Genomic DNA, 19,085 nt, shown 5'->3' with positions numbered 1-19,085 from the left:
GTTGCAACATCTAAAGTGTGCTCCTCTCCACCTTGGTGAGTTGTGTGCACAGTGGGAGCATTTAGACAAAGGCTTTATGATGTTGTAAATAATCCCCAAAGCCTCCAGAGGTGGCCCTCCACGGCAGCTGCCAGGCGCCAACGCCAACTATGCTTCTGGTATTCATTGAGCGAGGCTTAGCCGGCCCACCAGGACAATTAGCAGATGTCACCAGTGTCTCTGACCCTGCCTGACCTGTGTCTTTGTCCGGGCCGCTGAGGATGAGGAGGTGCACCAGCAAGGGTCCTGCTGAAGGAGTGTGCCTGGAGCTTTCCTGCTTACAGCTCAATTACACACGAGAAGTTCTCTAGTGGTGCTGTTGAAAACAGATTAACCTTATTAACCTACACTTCTTTCGGAGAGTCTTTTGAAGTTAAACACGTATAAATTATTGACCGTCACCACTAAAACCACAAAATCTAGAATTTTAGGGTTTTTAAGTCACATAAGATTTTGTTTCATTGGATACATGAAAATAATTACATCTAAAAATAAACTTGAACATTTAAACATTTTTTTAAAATAATTTTGTGCATGATACCATATATTTGCAATTGTGTGATTTTACGGTGGTCGAGCGTGTAAATGACTGTTGTGATACTAATTAAATCAACTAACGTCTTCCACAATAAAAGTTCTGAGGTCTCTGGAATAGCATGTTTAAATTCAACTAAAATATTTAAATAAATTAATATAAAAAAGTAATTATTATTATTGAATTTAGAATTAAACTAAATATTTAAAGTACAAGAGAAATATTATGGAATATTATTACAGTTTAGAATAACAGTTTTCTGTGTGAATATATTGTAAAATGTAATTTATTCCTGTGATCAAATCTATATTTTCAGCATCATTACTCCAGTGTTCAGTGTCACATGATCCTTCAGAAATCACTCTAATAAGATTTGCTGCTCAAGAAACATTTCTGATATTTTGTTCATATTTACAAATCGATTAATCACATTTTACAAAAGATTGTGTTTGTATAATATACACACACATATATACACTCACCTAAAGGATTATTGGGAACACCATACTAATACTGTGTTTGACCTCCTTTCTCCTTCAGAACTGCCTTAAATCTACGTGGCATTGATTCAACAAGGTGCTGAAAGCATTCTTTAGAAATGTTGGCCCATATTGATAGGATAGCATCTTCCAGTTGATGGAGATTTGTGGGATGCACATCCAGGGCACGAAGCTCCCGTTCCACCACATCCCAAAGATGCTCTATTGGGTTGAGAGCTGGTGACTGTGGCGGCCATTTTACTACAGGCAACTCATTGTCATGATCAAGAAACCAATTTGAAATGATTGGAGCTTTGTGACATGGTGCATTATCCTGCTGGAAGTAGCCATCAGAGGATGGGCACATGGTGGCCATAAAGGGATGGACATGGTCAGAAACAATGCTCAGGTAGGACGTGGCATTTAAACGATGCCCAATTGGCACTAAGCGGCCTAAAGTGTGTCAAGAAAACATCTCCACACCATTACACCACCACCACCAGCTGCACAGTGGTAACAAGGCATGATGGATCCATGTTCTCATTCTGTTTACGCCAAATTCTGACTCTACCATCTGAATGTTCAACAGAAATCGAGACTCATCAGATCAGGCAACATTTTTCCAGTCTTCAACTGTCCAATTTTGGTGAGCTCTTGCAAATTGTCGCCTCTTTTTCCTATTTGTAGTGGAGATGAGTGGTACCCGGTGGGGTCTTCTGCTGTTGTAGCCCATCCGCCTCAAGGTTGTGTGTGTTGTGTCTTCTTCACAAATGCTTTGCTGCATACCTCGGTTGTAACGAGTGGTTATTTCAGTCAAAGTTGCTCTTCTATCAGCTTGAATCGGTCGGCCCATTCTCCTCTGACCTCTCGCATCAACAAGGCATTTTCGCCCACAGGACTGCCGCATACGGGATGTTTTTCCTTTCTCACGCCATTCTTTGTAAACCCTAGAAATGGTTGTGTGTAAAAATAAACAATGTCATGTGTATGTTAGGAATTATTCATTCCATCTAAAAAATGTGCTAATCTATTTTTATTTATTTATCATTTTGTCAATGATAGCATGCGATATGATTGTATTTTTGAGTTCGATTTTTACAAAGTGTTGATTCAGAATAAACCCATAAGGGGTCATTCTGTCTGTATGTCACAGATGGCCAACAATACATCAGTGAGATGGACAGAGAAAACAGCATGTAGGAACAATCCTCTTTTACATGCCATCAACAAGGCAATTCTCTCCGCGGGCGTCTGGCCTCTCTGCGTAACAACAGTCCATCACTTAACTGTCCTGCCGTTTCAGAGGAACAAAAGGATGTTTTAGTAGTAATAGATGTTTAAACCGTGTTTTACAGGTTTACGATGGATCTGATGTCCACTGTGTATTGAAAAGAAAGAGACACTGATTTGTGGAAATAGTTTGTTTGCATCATGTTCAAGCATCTGTCCATACAGGAAGAAACTATGAAATTTTTTGCTCTAAACACTTGTTTTAAAATAAATAGGGTTGTTGATCTAAGCTACAAAATTTATCTTGATCAAATAATTAAAAAAAATCTTTACAATGAAACAAGTTTGATGACAAACTTTGATGTTGGCTTGACAAAGACAGGTCTGAAAGTTTAAAATAGCATCAAGTTTGAAGGTTTTACTAAAAAAAAAAATTGTAAAAAAACAACAACCATGTTTTAACCATGGTTTTATGTTAGCATGATTTAATACACCATGTTAGCATGATTTAATACACTGCTAACATGTTTTAATACATTATGTAATTTTAACATGTTGCTAGCATATTATCATGTTGTTAGCGTGATTTAACACATTGTTAGCATTATTATCATGTTGTTAGCTTGATTTAACACATTGTTAGCATTATTATCATGTTGTTAGCGTGATTTAACACATCGTTTGCATGTTTTAGGATGTTGCTTGCATGATTTAACACTTTGCTAAGATGACTTAGCGTTTTGCTAGCATTTATTAGCAGGTTTTAACATATTGCTGACATGAATTATCATGTTTTTAATGTTTAAAATGTGTGTTTAAAATAATTAAAAGTCTTTACAATACAAAACACAAATAAATAAATAACATTGAAGGGCAAACAACACATGGTTTAAAAAGATAAACAGTGTTTTTAAAAAAATTAATATTAGGCCGATACTAGAGCTTTCCACAGTAATTCAACATTTGTCCGACAGGTGTCAGTGTGCGTGAGACCACAGGGTGGATCACGGACAGTATGGCAGCGATGAAGCTGCTGTGTTATCGCGATATTTGAATCTCTGGTCGTCATATGAAAGATGGCTACTGAGGCGCGTTCTGCGACCGAGAGAGACACAGCAGACGGGTGAGAACCAATTAAAACACACTTTATTCAACGAAAAACACTGATATTGAGTAATTAAACACATATACAGATCTATAGCGCATCTCTGTTTTATTAATAGCTATCGCTTTAACGCATAAACACCATTGCAGCAATCGAGTCAAGTGTTACAATGAGATAACGTTAGTGTTTTCACGATGTTTCGTCTTATTTATTTGAGATTTGTCCCCTGTGATCTTTAATTTGACGTTTATATAATTAACATACTGATAGTTCTTTCTGCAAATAAACGTGATATTACATTATTTACCCTAAAGGTCCTTGCCAAAACAAAAGATTCGTTACTCTGACTGAGTTTCATTTAATTAATTCATCCGACCTCTGTTGTGATTTGCATGCTCATGCTGTCATTCATCAGAGCTGGATAGTAAATAGAGCTGATGATCAACTGTATACAGTATACTAAAGATATATAACGTTAGATGTCAGTGGTGTTGATATGTAAATGTGGGCTGTGATGTGTGGATGAGCTCGTGGTTATGATATGGTAAGTTCTGGGAGTTTTTATTTCTCATATTTTCACTTGTGTGTGTGTGTTTTTGCAGCGATTCTTCATTTGGAGATCTGAATACAAACATGGAGACTGAGTCTTCCAGTGGGAAAGATACAATGGTATTGTGTTACACACATGATGAATTGTTCTTGTCCATTTAACACGCATAACTTCTCTTATTGCGTATGATTTTCGCTATTTCACATTGTTTATCTTCTTAACTGCTATTTTTGTATTTATATATTTTTAGTTTTCATTTAAATTTTAGTTTTAGTGATTGTTTATGCTTTAGTCATTTATATATGTATATATATATATATATATATATATTCATATTTATGTAGCTTTAATTAATTTCAATTTGAGTAATTTTACTTTAACAAACTTATTTATTTCAGTTAAGCTAGTTTAAAATTTTTAGTTTAAAATTTTTCATATATATTTTATTTCAGCTTTCTTTCAATTACTAATTTTTTTTATTATTATAGTTTTCATTTGTTTAACAATAATACCACTGCTTCTTAATTCCTTTAGTGAAATCAATTCCCCATGGATAATTAAGTCTAAAATTTTGTATGTAAAAGTCCTAATACCTCATTGAATATTCTGTGTCACTTGGAAATGTCAAGTCATCTTTATTTCTATCACGCTCTACACGATACAGATTTTCAAAGTAGAATTACAGTAATAAAAAGGAAAATGATGATTCATTGATGCAAACAGTATTCAATTCAATTTTGCTGTAAAGACAATAGTGTCATTATTCAACTGAAATCAGTTCAGTGTTGATTCATTTTGGTTCAATATCTGTGTGAAGTACATCAATTTTGAAATGAGTTTAATTCAGCTGTAACCATTACAGAAGTCAAATAGCTAAAGGATTTACTGTTTCATGGTGACTTTCAAGCAGGTTTTCAGTATTAAATAACATTGCGTGTGTTTGTGTCCTCAGGACACGGCCGGGGACAGTTCTGAGGCGGCGGACACACAGACGGGCTCTGGAGACGATGAGAGCGGCCGTCAGCTGGGGGAAGTGGAGCTGCAGTGTGCGCTTTGCATGAAGTGGTTTACAGCAGACACGTTCAGCATTGACACGGCGTGCGTTGCTCTCTTATTATCTGAGATGGACGGGTGTCCCACATGCATGTACTTACACGGTCTGTCTTCTCATTCCTGCAGAACTTGCCTGCCGTTCATGACCAATTATGTGTTTCACTGCAACGTGTGTCACCACAGTGGGAACACGTACTTTTTGAGGAAACAAGCAAGTGAGTGGATCTGTTTGATTTGTTGAATTGGTGATCACTGTTACAAACTGCTGTTGGAACCAAACTGCTGAGGCTCTGATCAGCGTTTTTCATGGGCGAATCCAATTTTTTTTACAGGAAAATGGTCAGATTTTGATACTGGTCACTGATTTTTTTAAAAAAAAAATGTTTGCTCTGTTAAACAAAAAATCTCTGTAGCCATTTGAAATGAGTGGCAACTACTGCGTTTAATCACAATCCAAACAAAGATTCTACAAACATGTTGTTTTTTATTTAAATTAAATGGTGTAATTTCAAGATTTAATGATTCAAGATTTTCATTTCAACAGAGTGGCCTGACTCTAGATTTGAGAAATTATTCTGCATAATTCTACATACTTGCACAAAACAAACAGCAGACTGACTATATATATATATATATATATATATATATATATATATATATATACACACACTACCGGTCAAAAGTTTTAGATCGGTAAGATTTTTTTTATGTTTTTAAAAGAAGTCTCTTCTGCTCACCAAGGCTGCAATTATTTGATGGTAAATACAAAAAAAAAACAGTAATATTGTGAAATATTATTACAATTTAAAACAGCGGTTTTCTATGTGAATATATAGTGAAGTGTAATTTATTCCTGTGATCAAAGCTGAATTTACAGCATCATTACTCCAGTCTTCAGTGTCACATGATCCTACAGAAATTATTATAATATGATGCTCAATAAACATTTAAGATTATTATCCATGTTGGAAAAAAGTTTTTTACATTTTTATTTCAGGATTCTTTGATGAATAGAAAGTTCAAAAGAACAGAATTGATCTGAAATGGAAAGCTTTTGAAACATTAATCACTGCCATTCAAACGTTTGGGGTCAGTAAGAATTTATTTTTTATTTTTGGGGGAAAGAAATTAGAAAATACTTTTATTCATCAAGGATGAGTTAAATTGATCAAAAGTTACAGTAAAGACATTTATAATATTAGAAAAGATTATATTTTAAATAAATGCTGTTCTTTTGAATGTTCTATTCATCATAAAATTTGGGGGGGGGGAGAATGGTACACGACTGTTTTCAACATTGAAAATATTAATTTATGTTTTTTGAGCATAAAATCAGCATATTGTGACATACATGTGACACTGAAAACTGATGTGTAATCAGCAACAGTAATGATGTTGAAAATTCAGCTTTCAAATTACATTTTAAAATATATTAAAATAGAAAACAGTCATTTTAAATTGTCATAATATTTCACAATATTACTGTTTGTCATTTTTTTTTTCATCAAATAAAGCAGCCTTGGTGAGCAGAAGAGACTTCATTTAAAAACATAAAAAAATCTTATTGTTCTAAAACTTTTGACCGGTAGTGTGTGTATATATATATATATATAGCATATTCTTAGTTTTTGCTGTACTCAAAGCAGCGCTGCACTCATAAACACTACTTTATATGGAGGTAAGAGGAAATTGAAAATGCCATCGAAACTATTCTGAAGAAAGTCAGTTCCCTTCAGAGACAGCCATATAAATCCCCACCCAATTCAATATTTATATTTTTCTTCCTTTATTTCGAGCATTGCATGCCCTTGTGTCCCATCTCTGTATAAACAATGCTGTAAACAGGACTTTAACACTGACCAGTTTACAATATTACAAATTACACTTTGGGAAATAATTGCAATGCAGTTTGTGTTCAAGTCCAGAACAGAGATCGGACAACAAAAAAAAAAAAAAGATGACTGGTTCATCTCTAATTGTTACGCAGGTAGTCTGCTTTGAAGCACATCAGTATTACATTTTGAACATGTTTTTTTCTTTTTATCTTTTTAATGGTAGAATGGTTTTATATCCACAGATCTGAAGGAGATGTGTCTCACCGCTTTGGCTAATCTGACATGGAGGTCCAGAACTCAAGAGGAGCATCCCAAAACAATGTTCTCTAAAGATAAGGTACACTTTCAGCTGAAGTTGACTGATTGTAGTGCCATGTCTTTTATATTGTGGTTTCAGTGGTGTTGTTTGGTTTCTTGTAAAGGACATCATTCCCTTCATTGACAAATACTGGGAGTGTATGACGACCCGTCAGAGGCCTGGCAAACTGACATGGCCAAATAATATTGTCAAGACTATGGTGAGTAATTGAGATCTTTGAGAGAAGATTATCTTAATGATTCTTTGTAATGTCTGTAATGTGGATTATTGAGTTTTCTAAAGGTTGACTTGTGTTGTTTGGACTCAGATTAAAGAGCGTGACGTTTTCCTGGTGAAAGAGCATCCCGACCCCGGCAGCAAAGACCCTGAAGAGGACTATCCCAAATTTGGTTTGCTTGATCAGGTGCGACCCATAACTCTTTTTAAAGTGTTTACTTTATAGACAGAGTGGTTATTATCAGTGTTGCTACTCAGTATGGAATTTGATTTGAGTCATTTCCATGTCTGAATAACTATGGGGGGAAACAGAATATGGAAAAATATTAGTTTCACAACTTTTGCCCCCATTCAGTTTTCTAAAATATAAAATCAAGAATTTCTAAAAATATAAATGTGTCATTCAATGGCAAAAGTTTAGCGATCGGTGAATACAACTGAATGAATTCAAAGGAAAGGTTTTCATTACGCAAATGTTTGTCTTTAACATAAGCAAGTCTCTTTTTAACTTCACTAAATTAATGCTCGTGTGCCACTCAAACCAGAAACCTATAAACGATCATCTAAATCATACTGTACTTTGCTGTTTGGTGATCTTGCAACATCAAACCACATTTACAGGATCAAACCAATGAGGTAAATTTAAGGTTCTTCGGTTTAGGTTCTACATCATTTAAGTGCATGTTATAATTTGAGAAAACCAATGAAAAACGTAGAAAATTATATTCCAAATACGCAAAGAAATGCTGTGTGAACCATTTCTGTTAAATATGGTCTGAAAATTGTACAGAGAGGTTGGAAAATTAGAATTTTACATCTATTATTTTGGAAACAGGAGAAAATTATTTTTTTATTTGTCAAATTTGAATTCAACAAATCAATATGCATAAAAAAAGCCCATTTTATCTTTGAAACAGATGACTAAGAAATTGTAGTAGACCAGTGTTATGAATAAAGAGCATGCGTTGCATTGTGGGATACAGTATTTGGTATTAGGTATACAGTATTTTTACAATAAAATGGATTTCATACAGAATGCATACTGTATAGTATACATTAATAATACAGTGTATACTAACATACCCAGTTTTTTAGGTGGGACGCTTGCCATTATATTTTTAAAGCAATAATATCTTAGAAAAGACTTTAAGTAATATTGACAAACTATATATCATTTGAAAGCTTACAATCTCATATTTGGTGACTGATTTTCAAAATAAATTACAAAGGAGCTCGTAATTTATCAATTTGCAACAAGAATATTTTCATACTCCTTAGGCGTGTTCAGACACTTATTTTGAAATAGTGATGATCATGAAAAAAAGGTAGAAACCTCAGTTTGTTTTCATGCCAAGAGTTCAAAAGATTGCATCCATTCAATTATTTTAGAAAAAAAGATCTAAAATGTTTTAAATATAAAGAAAAAATAATAAATTCACCATTTGTGATGTGGCAGGAAGTTTTAATGCACATGGGTGATCTTTGTACGTGTTTCTTAGAGGTTGAAAAACAAAATCTGCCAAACTTCCCATACTACTTCTGAATAGGATGTCTACTTCATAAATTGTATGGAAATAATGGTTCATATCACTCAAAACACATATGGAAATGAGGGTGCCCTTATATGGGCAGTGATGGAGTCTGGTTGTGCCCTAGTGAAAAAGTGTGGTACTGCGCCCAAACAAAATCTCATTGAAAGCTCATTTTTTGAGACATCAACCTAAAATTTAAAACACAACTTGTTCAGATTTTTGTTTTTGATTTTTCTGCAGTTTTAGAGTAGCCCAGGTTTTGAAAATATATATTTTATATAAAATATATGAATAATATTTTTATTTTTACATTGTTCATTTCTATAACTTTTTCTGTTTCACTTTCTTAATTTTTTTCACTTCTACAAAAATATGCCAAATTTCTTCTTTAAAACGAGACCAATCTTACGTCTATATTCCAAAGCATTCTTGAATTACAACCATTTAAGTTCAAAATGTGCATTTCCATGTCTATTTAAAAAAAAAAAGGGTGGTGACAGTTAACAGGTTATTTATTTGATTTTGTTATATGTTCTGTATTTGGTTTAATTCAGGATCTGGGCAATATTGGGCCGTCGTATGACAACCAGAAGCAGGTGACGACCATCACGGGGGCTGGAGGGTTGAACGGTAAGACCGAATGCTCCAAGCTATAGAAGTTGTTCAAGTTGCATATTTAATTCTGAATGCTGAGGGAGTTCCTTTAAAGCTGTGCGTTGTATTCCAGGTGGATCAAGTTTTTCAGGTGAATATGGATCGTTTTTGGTGTGGCTTTTGAAATCGGAGGCTGGTGTTTGGTTTGGTGCTCCTGTAACCCCCCCTCGCTTTGCATTGATCTTTTCCCTCTTGATTGACTTGCTTGCTCCTTTTGGCCACGTCTCCTCAATCTGCAGCCTGATGTCGGCACTATTCATGTTTCTGTGTGCTTGTGCCCCCTCTCTTCCCCGTTAGACAATGAAAATCTAACCGTCATGTCTTTTGGCACATATCAATGGACTGTCACTGAAGCATATTGCTTTCACACTTTATCGTTGTGTTTGTCAAACGCTGACCATTACGCCACCTTCACACTGGCAGTTTAAATCAGCTCCGTAATACGCAATACGTTCCCAACGGACGTCGTACTACACAGTGAAAAGCGTCGGACGCGGGTAGAACAAAAATGGTGGAGAGATTAAAATGCTGTCAGTCGTATGATCTCTCTGATGAGGGCTATGCTGCGTGAGGAAAGTTGCTGAGGACGTTGACATGTCAGGTCGGCTAAAAAATGTGATATAGTGGTCAATAGTTCAATGTTTACCTTCAATTTAATTGTATTAACTGCCCTTATAAACGTTAGAAAGTCATGAAAATAAAAAATAACATGACAACTTATCCTTATAAAATCATTATTTATTTTATTAAAAGTTAATAATTCAGGTTTGTTTATCAGTACCATAGCAACGGTCAACTTCCGCTGGAATTGTCGGATAGGAACCGTCCGTAGCTTTTCGCAAGAGTTCAAATTTTTGAACACATCCGGATGACCAACGGACACTATTTTCTTCGCACCGCACTCGGTCGGACCCGTTTCGGACCCATTCGCATGCGGTCTGCGAATGTCCATAGGAAATTAATGACTTCCGGTCGTTTCGCAGCCGCATCGGAGCTGATTTCAACTGCTAGTGTGAAGGCGGCGTCAGATTGAACTCAATCCCTGATCAACACTCAGCCGGGCTGCTCTGTTTGTAAACTGCTGCAAGCATTTAGGTTTGAGCTTTAAAGGTGCTGTATGTAAGTTTTTGACTCTACTAAAGCATAAAAAGACCCTACGTTTGCAGATATTTAGGAAACTTGCTGAGGTCACATACTGGTGTCTCTGAAAAACACTTCTACAGCCAGTTATTTTACTGTGAAATGTTTTGGTCTGTGCAAAACCTTACGTTGCTAATTTATCCAATAGTATTTCGCCACCACAGGTTGCCAGTTGGCGGGAAACACAGCATATTGCAGCCATGGAAGCTAGTGAACAAACTGGGTCAGATATCAGATTCTACCGACCTAAAAAGCCTCCGCACCCATCTAAAAATGAAGCATATTAAAACTATCAACTTTTATTAACTCACCACAAATCAACTTTCGTAAGTCTCCTCGCCTTCCATTGGTGATTTACGCTCGTTACTGTTGCGTGTCTTCAATCTGGTAACCCGCACGAGCGTCGATTCTGATCAGGAGGGGGTGGGGGAAACAACTCTCTGCTATTTTGAATAGAGCCAGACCGATATATCGGCAGGTCGATATTATCGGCCGATATTAGGCATTTTCCAAACTGTCGGTATCGGCAGTTATAATGGCCGATAAATTAATATTTCAAAGATAAAATAAAAACGGACGAAACACGCTTGAACCATGTCATGAGTGTTGGAGTTGTATAGTTTGTCCACCAGAGGGCACTCTACACCGTCCCTGTTGGCAACACTCATTGAGTTGGTCACGATACATACATTGCTTGAATAACAATTATAAGAACATCCCCATCAGTTCTCTTAACTCAAATAAGCATGAGAAAATTTGTGACTGACTATCATGTCCAGTTTTGCTTCTGTTAAATAAGCAGAGAGTGCGGCGGAATTAGCTAGTAATAGTTACGTTACATTGTTACAGTGTAGTTGACTGACTGTCCTTTTAACTTTTGACAACGTGACTGAAGTATTTCTTTAATAGCGCGTGACAGTTATAGCAATGAGACGTATCATCTCTCCTTGGCCTGTTATATTGAAAATGTATGTTTTACAATTTGCAGTATGACGTAATCCATTGCTAAATTATGGACTAGCTAACCACAAAGCTAGCTAATGCCACTATCAACAGTCTGTTCTGTTGTGACAAAAGAAACAAGTTTCTTTTTAAAATGCATTATCATATTTTTTTAGCTAAAACTCATTAATAACTACAAATAACTAATGTTAGGGAAATCTGTTAATGTTTTGCTGCGTGTTTCTGAAATAAAAAAAAATATCGGCCAATATATCGGATTTTAAAACCAAAAAAATTTGTATCGGTATCGGCCTTCAAAATCCTTTAATTTTGAATTTGGACCCATTTCAACCGCTAGCTGTCAATCTCACATACTGCACCTTTAAGTTAGCTTTGGATGATCAGAGCATGTGAATCAGGCTGAGGTTGATTCTGCATCATCAGTTTTTGATTCGAGACTCTGGTATGGATCTGTCACAGGTGGGCTTCCTCCAGCGGCTACAGGAAAAGGCAGAGGAGCCAAACGCAAACAACAGCAGCAACAAGATGGAGCCGCAGCTGGAACGGCCAAGAGAACCCGCAGGTACAACAAGCACATCTTAAAGGATTAGTTCACTTCAGAATTAAAATTTCCTAATAATTTGCAGTCATCCAAGATATTCATGTCTTTCTCTCTTCGGTCGAAAGAAATTAAAGCCTGGTTCACATGGCAGGATTATTAGGCCGTGTGTCCACGCTCTGCTGAAGACGCCGTGCTTTGGGCGCTTGAGAGCGTTTTGGCAGCGCAGCGTTTTTTCTGTTGAAACGTTTCGTTGCTATGATACAGAATATATGCAGCAGTTTGAATGTTGTGACAGTTGGTCGGTGTGGTTTAGTCCCGCCCCTCCTCCACTGTGATTGGACGGCTGGGTAAAATGTGACAGTGATGAGCGCTGCATTTTATCCAAAGTTAAACATTTTTCAACTCCCAGTGACCAGTAAAAACACTGGGCACTCGGCGCTTCAGCGTGAAAAAAACGCTCAGCGCCTCGGTACGCTCACGGCATTTAAAAAACGCAGCGCTCCCATTGAAAACAATTGAAAACATACGTCAGGGGCGTGAAAAAACGCTTTGGTGGACACACGGCCTTTTTAGCCCTGATTCACCCCTTCCGACAATCTTAAGGATGTAAAATAATTTTTTCACTTCTAAAAGTGAAAAAATTTCGTTATTTTTTTTTTTTAACGAAATTTTTTGTAAAAAAAAACCAAGAAAACTTTCGATTATCGTAAAATAATCTGATCAGATATTCCTGCTGTGTGTGGTGTGTTAAGCTCTCGTCTGCTCGGAAGGATGCCGGGGCCGCTCCGATCTCAAATTGGGGATATCCAACATGTTGGATTTTTTTGGCCCGATTTCTCCTTGTGTGTGGTGTCCTCCGGGTACGAACGAGCACGCAGCCTGTGAACTGTGCCGTGTAGCCAATCAGAAAGCGAGGTGACGAAGCGCAGCGGCGGGAAACAAAATCAAAAACAGCCGGCGCCCGGTGGTATGGCGCACCAGAAAGTCCGGTGGTCCGGTTCTTTTGAGTGCATTTGTTTTTTTCGTTAAAAACAAACTGCACACAATCACCACTGCATCCTTTTCGTCCGCCTTGATTGTTTACTCTGAAGTCACGTTTGATCTCGAGGGATTTTGCGAAGTTTTCCGTCTGTCCTGGGAATGCTTGGGAGTCAAATCGGTTCGTGTGTGATGTGTTGATTATTTTAACTATTATCAATTCAATAAAAATATTGAAACTGCAATTTGGACCTTCAACCTGTTTATAACAGCTGAAGTCCACTATATGGAGAAAATCCTGGAATTTTCCCTTAATTTCTTTTTGACTGAAGAAAGACATGAACATCTTGGATGACGTGGGGGTGAGTAAATTATCAGGAAATTTTCATTCTGAAGTGAACTAATCCGTTAAAGTCGACATGAAATAAAAATTCATCTGTTTTGTAAAACGAATCCTGATCAGAGCAAAACATTACTTTTTGTTTTAGTGACCCGCTATTCTCAGCGCAGCGCCTGCCACCTCATGGTTACCCTCTTGAGCACCCCTTCAACAAGGATGGGTATCGCTACATCCTAGCCGAGCCGGATCCTCACGCTCCTGACCCGGAGAAACTGGAGCTGGACTGCTGGGCCGGGAAGCCCATCCCTGGAGACCTGTACCGCGCGTGTCTGTATGAGCGAGTGCTGCTGGCGCTGCACGACAGAGGTACATGTGTCATCCAGAAGCATCGTTAGCCAACTACATTCGCAAGTTCCGTCGTTATCAGCATAGTTCCACGAGTCGGTGTTTCCCGAAACCATCGTTCTAACGAACATTCGCAAACAGCATCGCAAACTTGTGTGCTTGAATCAACAGATCTCGAGCTGTGGTTAGAAGCAGAGTTTCTAGTTTGCATGACATGTGGACTCAATAAATCCTTATCTTGAGCCAAATAAGTGAGCTGACATTCAATACAATCTGTGTCTTTTAGTTAGAATACACACAAATGTCATTCACGTCTTTTAGTTTGTCAAAAGATTTAAAGCACAGTTTTTGAAGACTGCAAATGTGTGAACGTGCTCTACTATGTAAGAACGAGCCTATGATACTGAGAAAAATAAGAGAGTCCTCAGATGCCATGTCTGTGATTTATATCAAAATATCTAGCATTAGTTCGATCTCTAACAGAACTAAAAAAGTAGTTATTACTCCACCACTTGCGTGACATCATTAACCAACGTAGTTGACGACCAATTTGTGACGATATGGTTTTGGGAAACAGTTGTGACTAGCTAGTTGATTTCTTCAACGATGCATCATACTACGGTAGTTTAGCAGTGAGTTGTACAGGAAACACTCTCCAGAACAGCCAATCAAAATAAGCCTTGTGCATGGTGGTTTACTATCTATTTTTGCCTGTTTCAGCTCCACAGTTAAAGATTTCAGACGACCGCTTGACGGTGACCGGAGAGAAGGGCTACTCGATGGTCCGAGCGTCTCATGGGGTCAGAAAGGGCTCGTGGTATTTCGAGGTCACCGTGGACGAGATGCCTCCGGACACTGCGGCTCGGCTGGGCTGGTCACAGCCTTTAGGTCTGTAACTAACGACGCTTCCCGTATTTTATTTATTTATTTATTTTTAAATAAATCCTATTTTTTATCATTTGAAATGTGAAATATATATTTATTTGTGCTGAATGTGAGAGGTACTCTACTGGTCAAAAGTTTGGAATCAGTTATTTGATCGAAAATACAGTAAAAACCGTAATATTGTGAAATATTATTACAATTCAAAATAATATATTTTGAATATATAGTAAAATGTAAGTTATTCCTGTGATCAAAGTATCATTACTCCAGTCTTCAGTGTCACATGATCTTTCAGAAATCACTCTAATATGATGATTTGCTGCTCAAGTATTCAGATTTGCATGACTTAAATGTAAGCGCTTTATAACTTTTAAAAAAAGAAGTAATTTTTCATTTCACTTCTGGACCATAAAATTGAAATAATTTGTTGTGGAGTTAGGGGAACCATTTTAGATGTGATTTGCCTGTGTGTGTATTTTTTTCTCTTAACAATGCAATTTTGACTTGCGACTTGTACTGTAATATACTCTGTGTATTTACAATGTTCATCATATGTGTTTAATCCCAGGAAACCTTCAAGCTCCTCTGGGTTATGATAAGTTCAGCTACTCGTGGCGCAGTAAGAAAGGAACACGCTTCCATCAGTCCTTAGGAAAGCATTACTCTGACGGCTACGGTCAGGGCGACATCCTGGGCTTTTTCATCCAGCTTCCAGACGAGACCGAAACCGCCAAGGCTCTGCCTGACACGTACAAGGACAAGGTATGAGCAAACCGAATAGTTTGTTCTTTTACTTATTTTTTTTAAAAAACATTCTGGTACGATTGGGCTTGGAGAGGTCATCTGTGTGCTAGCGCTCTCCTGAAGGATAAAATTAATTCTCTAATGTCATCTTAAGTGATAATATTGTTGATTTTTTTTTCTTCTCAAAGGCGCTGATCAAATTCAAAAGCTACTTGTACTTTGAAGAGAAAGATTACGTGGACAAGGCCGAGAAGAATTTAAAACCCACTAGCATCAGCCAAGTGAGTGTTTCATTGCGTTGAATTGATGCATTCAAAATAATGCATTGTGATGTCATCATTGATGTCTCATGTTTTTGTTTTTAGATGATATTTTTCAAGAACGGAGCGAATCAAGGTGTGGCCTATGAGAATCTGTTTGAGGGAATGTACTACCCCGCCATATCCCTCTACAAGAGCTGCACGGTATGGCCCTTTTCAACCAAAAATGTACAACTTTTTATGCTTTTTGGTCTTTTGATTACACTACAATGGCGTTTTGGGGGCCTGAAAATGCAAGTTTTTGAAAAGGATCAAATTTTCGTCTCCGCCTACAAAAACTTCTTCCGTTTTATGACGTCATGCGTGTTACGTGTTCAGTCTATAGGCATACGCGAGTACTTGACTGTGTTTGTGCTGCTCAAGAGACTGAATTTATTAACTCTTCTCCAGCAAAGTGTAGATTTACTACATCAATACCACTACTACGACAGCAGAGACGCATTATTTATTGTTTGTATTCACCCCTCAGTAGAAAATGCTTATGTGTGTGTAGTATTTCTTACATTGCCAGCTACTGGTCTGGCATGCATAATACAGCGTTTTCAGTGTTGTCTTCCAAACGTACGTGGATATAGCTTTTGATTATGCACAACCACAAGTTTGGGGTCAATAAGTAGTTTAATTTTGCATTTATTTGATAAAAAAAATACAGTAAAAACAGTAATATATGGAAATATTATTACAATTCCAAATAACTGTTTTTATTGTAATCTGTAATTTAGTGATCAAAGCTGAATTTTCAGCATCATTACTCCAGTCTTCAGTGTCACATGATCCTTCAGAAATCATTCCAATATGATTTGCTGCTCAAGAAACATTTTCGGATTTATCAATGTTGAAAACAATTGTGCTCAAATTGTTGTGGAAACTGATATATTTTTTTTCAGGATTCTTTTATGAATGGAAAGGTCAAAAGAACTGCATTTAATTGAAATATAGGATCTTTTGTTACATTATGAATGTCTTTTATGTCATCCCTTATGATCAATTTAATGCATTTATACAGAATAAAAATATTAATGTTTTAAGAAAAATACTTGCTGACCCCAAATCTTTTAAGAGGTATTCTAAAACGGTTGGTTCCAATCCTTGATTCTGATTGGTCAATAGCTGTGCTTTATTCATGATAAAACACGGCTATGTTCTGATGCATCACTGCGCAACACTGCAGTTCCTATGTTGTTTTTATTTCAGCTTTCATGCATATTACACATTGAAACGTTGTTGCTGTTCACGGTCAGGGACTATTTTTTTTAGCGGAAGGAAGGCTTTTACTGATTTTACTTCATGAAAGGGCCATAAAACCCTGGCTAGGCCCAATCAAGCCTCGGAAGTGACAGTGGAAACGGGACTGGCCCTGGCACGCTTTTGGCCCGACGGCTAATGTGAAGTTTCCTCCAATCCAGTTAAACTAGATATCTTTGACCCCTGCTTTAAAGTGTGTATCAAAAACTGTCATTAGTTACTCTGTTTATACTCTAGATGGTGCTGTATGCACATCATTATGTGGAGATGGTGATGGCAATTGAAAGGAGCGTGTCGCACATCTATGAACCAAACCCAGTGGGCCCATACCATTGTTAATGCTGTTTCCTCTCTCCAGGTGTCTGTTAATTTCGGACCACACTTTAAATACCCACCGAAAGACATCACATATCAGCCAGTAAGTATGAAATCACTCTTGAATACTTTTCCTAGATATATTCCTTTGGGTAATTGCCAAAATAAAGGCATATTTCCACTAGTTATGTTATAGATGATATTTTGTCAACAGCCCATTAAATAATTGCGATACCAAAATGATGGTCGGTTTTAAACTGAGACGGATGCATTGTATGATTTAAAGCAGGTGGACTTTGTAGTACACCTTATCCTTATTATTAACGGCTTTGGCCCTTCATTTCTAGCGAAGACGTTGTAGCATGAATCATAGAATAACACTGTAGGGAAGCGTGTGATTCAGGGTTCCCACACTTCTTGATAAAGTACTTAAATTTCAGACACATGATGGATTCAAGGACTGGAAAGTATGTGAAAACAAACACTGGTGCTTGAATTAAACAATAACTACATTTTGTATGAGTAGCATGGTGCTATTACGAAACATTGGCCCTTATGTGCTGACTAAGCCAGAACAAAACGGCACGACTGAATGCGGGGGGAAAGCAGGAAAAACCTGATTAAAAAAAAGACACAGGCGGCCCTGCATGATGAACGCGTATTTCGCTAGCTCAATATCAGGGATGTGCTAATTCAATTATGCTTGAACTATGGAAAAATGACTTATTGTAATATTTTTTTAATTCCTGTGATAAAAGCTGAATTTTCAGCATCATTACGCCAGTCTTCAGTGTCACATGATCCTTCAGAAATCTCATCATTTCAGTGCGTGTACATAAATATCAATATTTCTTTAATTCCCGTATTAAATTCTGCTTTACATACAGTTAAAGTACAATGATCTGCAATGTTTGTCTTGGTGATGATTGTGGTTTTGTCGTGAATCTCAGATGAGTGACATGGGTTGGGGTGCAGTCATTGAACACACGCTGGCAGACATGCTGTACCACGTGGAGACAGACGTAGACGGCCGGCGGAGCCCACCGTGGGAAGGTTGAAGACTGACACTGTCTGAGAGCACAGACTGACATATTCATAGCCCATGTGTCTGAAAACTATTCCCTCGTGCTTTTCATGTACCGTTCTCTCTATGACCAAGCAATGTTGAATATATTTGATTAAACCATCTGTTTTGTATCGGTTATAGTTGTACCCGTCCCTTGTTTTTCCATGCAGGATTGAGAAGGTTTTTCTCATAGAAATCAACGTCTCATTCTTCAGTTTTCTCATTATGAAATATCATAGTGCACCAGAGCATGATGTTGATAGATGGATCCAGTTTGATTAGGATGTATTTTGGGGTGGTGTGCCTTATGCAAGTTAATGCTTCGTTACATTTCCTCATACCGCAGATTTATCTTGGTGTCAGTCATCCGATTTAATTTCCTTTTACAGTATCCTTATTAGTGAACGGCATCAGTGTTGTTTTTACCCTTAAAGCACATTAACCTGTTAAAAGCAGTTGTGTGTGTCTGACCTGAGTGTTCTCAGAGGTCATGGGTTTCCATTCATGGTTTTTTATCTGTTGTTTATTTGTTAATTGATTTGTAGTCATTCGGATAGGTGTAAAATATCTTTTTTTTTTTTGTAAACCATGTTTTATACACAAACTTGTTTTAATAAAGTTATTCTAAAGACCACGTTTTCATACATGTATGTTTT

At 37.1% G+C, this 19,085-nt stretch overlaps 1 protein-coding gene across 3 annotated transcripts; it reads left to right on the top strand.

The window, feature by feature from the left end:
- The first annotated feature begins 3,085 nt into the window (after positions 1 to 3,085).
- On the top strand, positions 3,086 to 19,063 carry ash2l (ash2 like, histone lysine methyltransferase complex subunit). 3 transcript variants are annotated; one of them, XM_039677374.2, is made up of 17 exons: positions 3,086 to 3,406; positions 3,991 to 4,057; positions 4,891 to 5,036; positions 5,118 to 5,206; positions 7,069 to 7,163; positions 7,249 to 7,344; positions 7,453 to 7,548; positions 9,448 to 9,523; positions 9,621 to 9,638; positions 12,110 to 12,212; positions 13,658 to 13,875; positions 14,575 to 14,742; positions 15,308 to 15,501; positions 15,672 to 15,764; positions 15,849 to 15,947; positions 17,407 to 17,466; positions 18,314 to 19,063. In XM_039677374.2, exons 1-17 carry the CDS (start codon positions 3,360 to 3,362, stop codon positions 18,419 to 18,421), a joined length of 1,773 nt encoding a protein of 590 aa, XP_039533308.1. In that variant the 5' UTR covers positions 3,086 to 3,359; the 3' UTR covers positions 18,422 to 19,063. The 3 variants fall into 3 exon arrangements, with proteins under 3 accessions (XP_039533308.1, XP_039533307.1, XP_039533309.1); XM_039677373.2 differs by having other exon boundaries at positions 9,603 to 9,638; XM_039677375.2 differs by lacking the exon at positions 9,621 to 9,638.
- Positions 19,064 to 19,085: the final 22 nt, after the last annotated feature.

This window comes from Pimephales promelas, chromosome 23 (genome assembly GCF_988280905.1).
Source record: "Pimephales promelas chromosome 23, fPimPro1.hap1.1, whole genome shotgun sequence".
Taxonomy (NCBI): Eukaryota; Metazoa; Chordata; class Actinopteri; order Cypriniformes; family Leuciscidae; genus Pimephales; species Pimephales promelas.
Note: the sequence above shows the minus strand (reverse complement) of the source record. Positions and strands in the feature narration are given on the sequence as shown.